The sequence below is a fragment of the Cibotium barometz genome, chromosome 23 (genome assembly GCF_041138505.1).
Source record: "Cibotium barometz isolate CiBa-2024 chromosome 23, ASM4113850v1, whole genome shotgun sequence".
In the NCBI taxonomy this organism is placed as follows: Eukaryota; Viridiplantae; Streptophyta; class Polypodiopsida; order Cyatheales; family Cibotiaceae; genus Cibotium; species Cibotium barometz.
This window is the reverse complement of record NC_141068.1, coordinates 1,029,697-1,040,014: the sequence shown is the minus strand read 5'-3', so window position 1 is coordinate 1,040,014 and position 10,318 is coordinate 1,029,697. Positions and strand designations below refer to the sequence as shown.

General features: G+C 40.9%; 1 protein-coding gene across 3 annotated transcripts; it reads right to left on the bottom strand.

Moving 5' to 3' along the window:
* Positions 1-7,222: 7,222 nt before the first annotated feature.
* On the bottom strand, positions 7,223-9,162 carry LOC147625522 (uncharacterized). 3 transcript variants are annotated; one of them, XM_086817019.1, is made up of 3 exons: positions 9,023-9,162; positions 8,375-8,914; positions 7,223-7,931 (listed from the first exon to the last, which is right to left on the bottom strand). In XM_086817019.1, the coding sequence occupies exons 2-3, from the start codon at positions 8,902-8,904 to the stop codon at positions 7,778-7,780; spliced, it is 684 nt and encodes a 227-aa protein (XP_086673145.1). In that variant the 5' UTR covers positions 8,905-8,914; positions 9,023-9,162; the 3' UTR covers positions 7,223-7,777. The 3 variants fall into 3 exon arrangements, with proteins under 3 accessions (XP_086673145.1, XP_086673144.1, XP_086673146.1); XM_086817018.1 differs by lacking the exon at positions 9,023-9,162 and having other exon boundaries at positions 7,266-7,931; positions 8,375-9,007; XM_086817020.1 differs by lacking the exons at positions 7,223-7,931; positions 9,023-9,162 and adding an exon at positions 7,951-8,078 and having other exon boundaries at positions 8,375-9,007.
* Positions 9,163-10,318: the final 1,156 nt, after the last annotated feature.

Genomic DNA, 10,318 nt, shown 5'->3' with positions numbered 1-10,318 from the left:
GGACAGTGTCAAATGTGAACCCTAAACAGTATGGTGTGAGTTGTACATATGTAAATACTATTTAATTTAGTTAATTTATAACAAATAAATTGAGTTTCAGACTCTAAACCTCATTAAATGAGTCAAAACTTGATACCATCAATTTTGTCATGTTTTGATTGTTGTGTAGGTAGTTTTTGGTACTTTTTGGTTTAATTTTTGTAATTTCTACTATTTTTCTCTTTTTTTTTGCATTAATTTCTTGAAAAAATAAAAATGGCAAGCAAAGAAGCTCTAAAAAGGATTCTGAGTGCAAATGCCTAATATACACATCGAGGTGAAGCAAAAAGGTAAGCAATAGGTCATTCTAACTACCTTCAAAATTGCACTTATCGACATTGCTCAAGAAATGGCCAATTCAAGTTAACAAGGTCACTGGGTGTCCGATTGATAAACCATTTGAGTCAAGGTGTAAGTATAAGGTCTAGGGAGTCCAGATATGTAAAAACATCACATGCATTAGTCGGTCGGGTCGAGGGCTATAAGCACTTAGAACTAGAATCCTCTCATTTTAGCTATTTGCGTGTGAGAGAGAGGGAGAGAGAGCTTTTGTGTCCTAGAGCTACAAGGACTTCCGAGCCTTTGTACACACTATTGAGTGATCCATAGCATACATCAATCAGTCATTAGGTATGTTCTAGGAACTTAATAAAACGTGTGTATGCATGTGCATATAGGTTTTAGAAACCCTAGAATCCCACTTTAGGTAGAATCATCCCACGGGTAGAATAGTGGAAAAGTAAGTCTAACATCAACAAAATGAACACAAATAAAATATTGAATGTGAAAACGTGCTCTATGAGCAATGGGGATCATGCACATCCAATTTGAGTTTGCAAAGCTTTATCCTGCTAGAATCGCAATTCTACTAGGTTACTCCAAATCACAATGCAGCTATACCCATATGTTTTCCCATGTGTCTAGACACCATACCTCAAGTCTAAGCTCAAATGGATCAGATTTAGCATGTCTAAAGTCCAAAATAATGCTTTGCAACAACTACGCTGTGCAAAAGTGGTCTAAACCATAAGCATAAGTGCTTCATTTCATATGAGGATCTTCAGGAGGGCTAATTACATGGCTTGGAACATGCCTATCAAGGCAAGTCATGAAAAGCTCTATCTTCCTGGAATCGCAATTCTACAACATCTATTTGGATATGACCAAATCCATATCTACTTTTGTGGCTGCCAGGCTTAGTGGGCTTCTCAGTAAAAAAGCCTTGATTTTGGGCTTTCTCATGAACACCAAAGGGCTTACATCTACACCTTATAGGCAAGCTTGGGAACTCCCAGCTTGATTTGGATCATAAAAATGCACTATGAGAACAAATCTCGGCAATTTCATAGGAGTTTGCAATGCTTTTTGGGATTCTAGAAGGGATTCTGGTGTTCAAATGCCAAAAGGGTTGGGGAACATGCTCCTTAGAATGCAACTAAGTAGCTTGGCTCATCAACTCCCCAAAATGCTAAAAATGCTAGAATTACGATTCTACACATATCTCCAGATTGCACGTGTGAAGGCTATTTTGCATTGTATAGTGTCATTAGAGTGCTCACATGAAGTTTCACCACAAATGGACATCTAGATGAAAAGCTATGAAAGATCTTGTAATATGGTCATGCATGCCATAAATGCTTCCAAAATGGATGCATCTAGGAGTTTGAATGAAGATAAAATGATGAAGTATCAAAGTTTTGAAACTTTGCTTATGTCTATATATTTTCTACTTGTAGAGAAGATGGCATCAAGTTTGCAAGTCTGCCTAACAAGGCCCCAGAGAGAACCAAAAGATTTCGGAAGAAAGTGAGCCTTATGTCTTGCATAACATCAAGCTACAAGACACTTGCTACATGGACAAGGAAAACCTAAGGGCTTTCAAGGTTGCAGTATTCACTGATGAATTCAAAACACCAGGGGGCTAGAAAGTTGGTGTATTGGTGTTCTTGACAACTTTCAAAGAATGCACCAACATAAGGATGTCATGGAGGTCTTCAAAAGAGTGGACTTGCAAAGCTATTTCAGCATACCAAGTTGGGGAATCGACTTCAAGAGAGCTTACCAGCTCATGACTTGCATTGAAGATAATGGCCAACAAGCCCATATTAATGACAAATATGGCAACATCAATGTTGTGGCCCCATCAATGAAGAGATAGTGGCGGAAGCACTCAGGCTCCCAAAGAGGCCACCAGAATTGATAACAAAGTTGTCTAGAAAGGAAGCAGAAGCAACATTTTTGATGATGGGCAAGCAAGACCAAACATTCAAAAACCTAGTCCAAGGTGAAGTAGAGCTACCCTTACACCTATTTACATAACAATTTCAGCAGGGCGGAGCTGATCGATACACGTAGCCACATAATAGAGTGGCCCACACTTTTTTGAAGTGCGCATTCAAGAAGATCAACATCTCTGCAAACTTTGTAGGATTGATCTTGCATGATCTGCAGACCCATGCAAGTTCTACAAAAACCAAGAATAAGCCACTCCTTAATGGAGGACACTTTTTGACAAGGCTAGCATACTATGCCTTGGGGATGCTAGAGGGCACCACACACTATGGAAGAGTGGACCTCTTTGTGCAAGCCCTCCATGGGACGAAGATAATTAAAGCTCCAAAGGCAAGCAAAGGCCATGAAAGGGTACATTTTGAAGAAGAGCAATAAGAAGAAATTGACAAAAACATCTTTCGATGTTGTGTCAAGTTCTAGCTCAAGTGAAGATGAAGAAGAAGAGGAGGACCCCTTCAAAGAACATCCTACTCATCCTTAACACTAACAAAGGTGGGATAGGTATTTGGTGGAAAGAGAACAAAGGATGAAAAAGCAAAACGATGAAGAAGAATAGGAGGATCCCTTCAAAGAACATCCTACTCATCCTTAAAACCAACAAAGGTGGGATAGGTATTTGGTGGAAAGAGAACAAAGGATGAAAAGGCAAAAAGATATTGTTGGGTCCTCAATGGCTCAAGTCCCGAAGCCACAAACAAAAGAAAATTTTGCAGTAGAAAGGGTGAGGGAAGAGCAGCAAAGGGAGCTTAGAGAGATTGACATGAGGACATAAATTCTTTCGTGTAGCAAAAAGTTGTTATAAAAGAACTAGCAGTAGACAACTACAAGATGTATAAAAAGAAATGCCACAAGCTGAAGAGCAATGCAAATATATGTACAAAATTGTACAAAAAAACAATCACACCTCCTACGAAATCAACATGTCACATCTGAAGAAAAACAGGGCCGGTGCTAGCACTTCAATCGCTTTTGTCTGGATCCAGAGGGATGGTGAGCCCATCTGCATTCCAATTGAGTATGCAAGGGAGACTACCAGCTTTGAAGAGCAAGAAGAAGAAATGGGAAATGCCCAAGAGGAGCCTACAACCATGGAACACTGGAAGTACAAAACCTACATGAAGATGATGTAAGCAAGAAGAAGCAGCAGGAAATACAAGCCACCACCAGTGGTGCAGAGGAAAAAGAGCAAGCTCTGGAGAGCAGATGTCACTTGAAGAGGAACAAATTATTATAGGAGAAGCTAAATTACAAAAGAAAGAGGAGGAGGTGAGAAGACAAGTAGAGGCCACAAAAGAAATAGTGCTGCCGATATCCCAGTAAGGGAACCAAAGACAAGAAAAGGGAAGAAAATCGAAGATGATCCCGTGCTCCTACCTACAAAAAGGATATTTGATGATTTACAAGAATTGATGAACGCTGCAACAACTAGGCGACACACAAAAGAATTCCTATCACTGCATGAAGTTTTAAAATAGCAATGGGACCTGGTAGTGAAGCAAGCTGGAGAAATCAAAGAGTACGAAGAGAATGAACAACTATTCATTCAGACACTTAAAGAAAAGGAGGCATATATCACAATGCTTACACAAAAGGTGACCGGCCTAGAGAGTCAATTAAAAGGAGTGAACACATGCCTAAACAAGGCAAACATAGATTTGTGGGCTGAAAAGGAAGCGGGCCAGGTGTCAAAGGGCTCAGTTCAAGGACTGACCTTACAATTGATGATGAAGGGCAAGCAAGTGCAAAACCTGTAGCTTGCGTAGAAAATAGCTAATGAAAGGTTGGATCAGGCACAATCGACACTCAAAAAGTTTTTGGCCAACCCAATTGTGGGGACAACACCTCTAGAGCCAAATGGAAATTAAGAACTCATCAAAGACCTCCAAATATAGTTGTGGAGATGGAAAAATTACAAAGAATTATGCTATTGGAAGGGTTTAAGAAGGAGGAGGAGCAAGATAAAGAACTTCAAGCAATGAAGACAGAGCTCTCGAGAAAACAAAAGTTCTTTTGAAAGAGAAAGAAACATTACTACTAGAGACAACCCCAACCGACCCTCTTGATACATCTGTGGCTTATATTACATACTTTAAAAGTGCAATCTGTGGATGTGGGCAGTGTAGAAGGGGAGGTAGAGCCAAGCACCTCGGTGGATTCTGTAGTGGGGGAAGAAACGGATTTCACAGTGTTTGGACACACAACCCAACTAATAGGTTGGTACATCGTCCTTTTTTGTTACTTTATTAGGCTAAGTAGTCTTGCCAAACCTGTGAACAGGTCAATGAAGAAAAGGAGCTAGAACATAGAATTCAAGTGCAGGTGGATGGAATTGTTAAGGAATACATGCTATGGGAGAAGAGGTCTTGCACTCTACAAGCCTCACGATGCTGACAATGGATGGAGCTAGAAGAGAATTTCATATGCCGATGCTTCCATACCCATTGCTCAAGCACGAAGTTCTTCTCATGAAGAAAAAATACATGCCTCTCCTAAATGCCCTAAAAATGAACTTGGAGGCTATAAAGGAATCGCCATGGAGGCTATAAAGGAATCACCATGGCAGACTAGGAGGTCTCTCCTATGATGCTAAATCAACCAACCAACCTGGCATAAAAGATGGCTAGAGACAAGGCCAAGAAATCGGATCCATTATCTCTTAGCCCCGTAAGAAATCAGGATATATCCCACCTTCTATCCCATCAAAAGATGAAAGAACTGGGACACATTTGAGTGGCTGTAGAGCATACAAAGAGGTACATGGTTAAACTACCCCGAGCTACCACCACCACCATAGGGAAAATGTATATGCTAACAACATTAAATGGGATCATAAAGCTCTTTAAAGGTGTCCTAGATCTCATCTGCTGCATGACGGTAAAAATTGCCAAAATGATTATCACAACAATAGAAGAATTGAACAAGATGGAAGAGACACACACCTAGATGTGGTTCTTCGAAGGGATAGATGTGGGTTATGCTAGAATTTGCAATTGGCCCCGTCATGCAAGGTCCTTATGGGCCTATATGTGCGGGTGATCTTTTTGCAAGTCCACTTCCTACTAGTAGCATTCGAAGAAGCATTCTATATATAGGATTTTTTGAAGTAAAAAGCCCACCTCAATCAATAGCCATAGAGTAGATTGGTTGCAATTATGATGATGAAGGTAGAGATGCCCTTATAAGATGTGGTACAATCACTAGAAATCCAAGAGTGCATTCACAGATTCAACAGAGCTCTACACCATTCAACCTTGAGCCAGCTTTGATGGTGCCAAGGGATGGCCACCAAATGGGTTGGGGGGAGTGTTGCGGTGGGCAAAAGTTTGTGGCTACGGGAGCAGGAGAAATGAAGAAGAGCGAAATTATTGTATTTATAGGAAATAAATTCTTTAAGCCAAAGGCTTATCTCGCACACCCACCCTTGTACAATATGAAATTCATGTAATTAAAGGGTCCAAGAGCTTCCAAGCTGTAAGAGATTTGAACCCACAACCTAGAGAGAAGTATAAAAGCCAATTTTTGTAATTTCTTAGGGTCTTTTGACAATTCACTTCTAAAGCATGGATAAGGGAGAGCTGCAAAACCATAGCCTTTTGTGCAAGATTCTCTTAAGCTCTAAGAGCTTCTCTTGCATTGCCATTGCATCTTTAATCAATCATGATTATTCTCTGCACTGCAAGCTTGTGTATTGATTAATGTCCAATTTGATTGATTTTTGTCCACTAAAACTTCGTGATTAGAGTCTAATCGCATGATAAAGTGCTTAAATCAATGTTTATTTGCATGCTAATGTGATAAGGAAGTGTTACCTCATGTTCCTACTAGTGTGAATGCAAACCATAAAACTCTATTTTTCTACCTTGGCGAGCCTAGAATTGCGATCTTGAACTTGCTTGATTTTGAAATCTGAGTGCTTGATGTTGTTCTCTAGTGTCTTGAGATTATGGTGAATAAATTTAGTTGTAATTGGAGTATGTTTTCTCATTGAAACATCCGCATTTGTTAGCATAGATAAGACTGACAATGTGCTCTTTATGAGTTGTAGATTCTTGTTTCATACTATGTTAGTGCACTCTTGTGATTGTCTAAAGATTCTGTGGAGCTTGACAAGCCTATGTAGCCTCCATGCACTAATCGGGTCACTTCCCTCTAGCATTGATATTTTTATATTAGTGCTCACGATCTATGCTACATCGTCTATCATAGTGATCTGCTAACACAATCATTAGTTGATCCATAACTTGAGACAATTAGAGACTCTTCAAGATTGTGACCTGTGGTTATGTTCCATAAAACCTTCAAGGCATGAATTTCTAAGTACACTTTTAATCCATGGATATTTTTGTCGAATGTTCTTCACAATGAAAATGAGAGTTTGAAATTTGCATTCACATACACTTGAAAAGGGAGCAAACTATGCTATGCCCACGAAGTAGAATGACACTCATAAGACAACATGCCTAAAATAAATCTTAGGAGTGCACGAGTTAACAAGGAAGACATTAAAATGATATGGGAAACAATAATGAAATAAGGGAATGATTTAAAAATTGACTAGTAATTGTTGCATATTTGAGGACATTTCATTAATGGCATGGCTCCATTATATATGATAGCTTTTTTAAGCTAAAGATTGATTGTGGTGATTTTAAATATTTGTTCATTTGCAACTTGTAGAACTTAATCCATTAAAGGAAATGTTGTAATTTCATGAAGTAAATAAGCACATGGCTGCAATGGACTTCATGTAACTCATGTAACGTTGACATAACCAAACGGTTGAGCATGAAGTTCTATGATAACATATGTTCTCGCGTAGCGCCCAAATTTGAGTTTGCAAAAGCATTTGTTGAATCAAACAATTCATCGAGAGATGTTGTAGAGATAAGACTTTTGCGAGTGAAGTGACATCTTATTAGGATGAGAAGACGATGGAGATGAACATATGTGCCATCCATAATAGATAGGATACATGGTTTAACAATGGATCTAAATCTCCAAAGGATAGTACATATATATTTCACAGTATGTCAAAATGTAGGCAGAGAAGACGATGGAGATGAACATATGTGCCATGCATAATAGATCGGATGCATCATTGTGCCTTTGTAGGCTCCACCTCAAGCAATTGTACACCCTCTTTTTCATCATTGGTGACCACATCAAGCAATTGCATGCCGTCTTCTTCATCATCTCCTTCAACAGGAGCTAATTGGGCGAAGATACCCCCCATATGGTAAATTGGATCCTTATCTGCATTGAAAAAGATGGAGGGGTCCACTTTTATCATTATACGAGGCCTTCTGGTACCCAGATCTGAATGCTTAGCAATCAAATTTCCGTTCTCCTCGTAAACAAGGCGTATGGCTTTGAATGCAAAGGGCACCTTTTGCCCTTTCACATCTACTGTAGCTCCATCCTTAGCCTTCTCAACCTTGGCGTCCACCTACAGTGTACCCCCAGGAAGAGGTATGGGTATGCCTGCCACAGATGCAAGATCCACTCCACCATGTGCCCCAAAATCGCTGCTGGCACTGATCTTAATCTTCTTGGCATACTGAATTTCCTTCACCACCCATAAGTCCAATGTCCCATCACTCCTGCCATTGGAATTGCCCAGCATACATACGTCAATCCGAAGTGCAGGCTGCTTGATGACCCTAGATAACATTCTAATGATGCCTCCTCTCGTAGTAAATTGCAAAAGAGATGTCCATGCACATTGTTTGATATTACATCAAATCAGACTGCATGCAGATAATTTAGCTCAACAAATGCGGACTACTTGACGGCATAGCATACAATTCGCACTTTGTGGATTACAACAACATCATGAGCTTCTGCAGGCAAGGCATAGATAGGGGCTGCTGGCCCCGCACCTAGCTAGGTCTGCAGAGGCTCATCTGCATAAGCTTACGATGTTAAGCACTGTGTGTAGAGAAACATATGGGAAAGGGGGGTCTATATGCCACATGAGAAAATGCCCAAAAACTTCTTGTGCGCTGATGGAGTAGTCCGTGTAAAAGAAAATTTCAATGCGCACCTGATGCTTGGCTGCTCTAGCTTGATTCTTTGCAAATCCGGTTTCCAAAGCGCCACGGGATCGGCGTAGAAGAGGTTCTTTGCTGAGTCTTCAGTAAACTTTGCGTAAGTTACATTCAGAGCTGAGGCAGACCAAGATTTGGCTCTGTTGCCCGCAATCCCCACAAAAGAAGACAAGGCCAAGTGAATGCTGGATGCAAATTCTGTATCAGATTCGTAATCTCCAATGGAACCCGTAGAGAAGAGCTCATCATTTTCTACGAAATCTTCGTTCTGTTGCAGCCTCCACAAACGATCCTTGGCATGCTTGGCCCATTCCTCCCAATCTGGGTTGTCATCGTGGCTCCGCAGGCTCAGTACAGATCCGATTCTCACGATCTTCGGGCCACGATCTCCTATAACCGGCAAGCCATGGCTTCCTTTCTTCACCAGGACGTCCAGCAGCTGCAGGTCTCGATTGAGGGGACTTAAGGCAACGAGGTGGTGCTGATAGAAGAGGAACCTCTGCCATTGCTGAGCAGCCTTACTCATGATCTCCAACCTGCGACAGGAAACAGATCTTTCGGCGCTCTTTCTCTCTCGCGCTCTCTCTCTCCCTCTCACACACACACACACACGCGCGCGCGCAAACACACAAGTGACAAGGTACCTGCAAAGCTTTTGAGTAGGTATTCAATGAATTAGCGTCCCTGTCGTCGTTGCAAATTGCAATACGTAACCATGGAAAAGTCCAACTTTCAGGGTCCTGCAGGCACTGTTAGCTTTGAAAGCAGGATCCTTCACGAGTCACTACTACTTAGAACTTAGCAGTGTCATAAAAGAACCGTTAGAACTTAGCAGTTTCATAAAAGAACCGTCTTTGATAGAATCAGTGCTCGACAAAACCGACATTTACATGTAATTTTACTGGCTGGATTTCACAAAAACTGGCTGAATATTAACCATGCCTTTACGTTTAAGGGCTGAAATTCATTAGTTTTAGTGTATATTACCCGTAAAACCACTAAATTTAACACAAAATACCGGTTGTCTTTTTCAAAGCCCTTATTTTTACGAGCTGGGAAAAAGGTTTTTGCCAAACAGTGGCTAGAATTTTCAAAACCGGCAAAGATCAAGGCTATCCTTGAAAAAACCCGCAAAGATCAAAGCTAGCTGGTTGGGATCTTAAATTTCTTAAGGGAAAACCAGTTTTTTTTTTCCAACACACCCAGGGAGGAGGATCCCAGTTGTGATCTCCGTCATTCCAGCGCCGCGCGGCCATCACGGTGGTTATGGGGGATGCCTATCTCGCGGCCATTAGAAGCACCACCTGACCCATTTGAAGGAAAATTTTGCACAGAACTATGAAATAAAGTGCTCAAATTTGTGAGATTTGCATTCATATTGCTAATGTGCCTTTCTAAGGTATGCACACATGCAGAAAGTTTCAAAAAATTAGGCATATCTACCAAACCGTGAGTACCAATCGTGTTTGACCCCCCCACATCCAACATAGATATGTCTTGAGGTAAGCATGAGAGCATGAAGAGTGTGAGTCCCCAAAACATGAGGAAAATGGGGGGTAAAAGTGGGTAGTGGGGGATGAGTGTATAAGTGTGTAGAGTTTTCAATTAGCATGTGGGTGAGAAGATTCAAAGGATGAGGTGGGAGGATAAGGTGAGGTGGCTAGGGAGAAGGTAAATTACGAAAAAGGGCATGGTTGTTTTACACAAAGGTGATGAGTAGGTTGGGGTGAATTCTCTTGTCATTCGCTGCACTCCAAAATTGCTCTCATCATTGCCGCTAATGAAAATGCATGCCCACCACTCAGAAACTCATTAAATGTGTCAAGTGCTATGTCACAAATCTTCTCTATAGATATCGTGTGTCATGCCATTCATGGAATGCTATGCTTTTACATTTATGTACATGGACACATGTGCGTAATTGCTGGGAGTGGGTGTGC

Coding starts and splice junctions, on each gene's coding strand:
- LOC147625522 (XM_086817019.1), bottom strand. CDS start 8,904: ATGAGTAAGGCTGCTCAGCAATGGCAGAGGTTCCTCTTCTATCAGCAC. Junction 7,932..8,374: donor CTAGAGCAGCCAAGCATCAG/GTGCGCATTGAA, acceptor TTCCAATGGCAG/GAGTGATGGGACATTGGACT.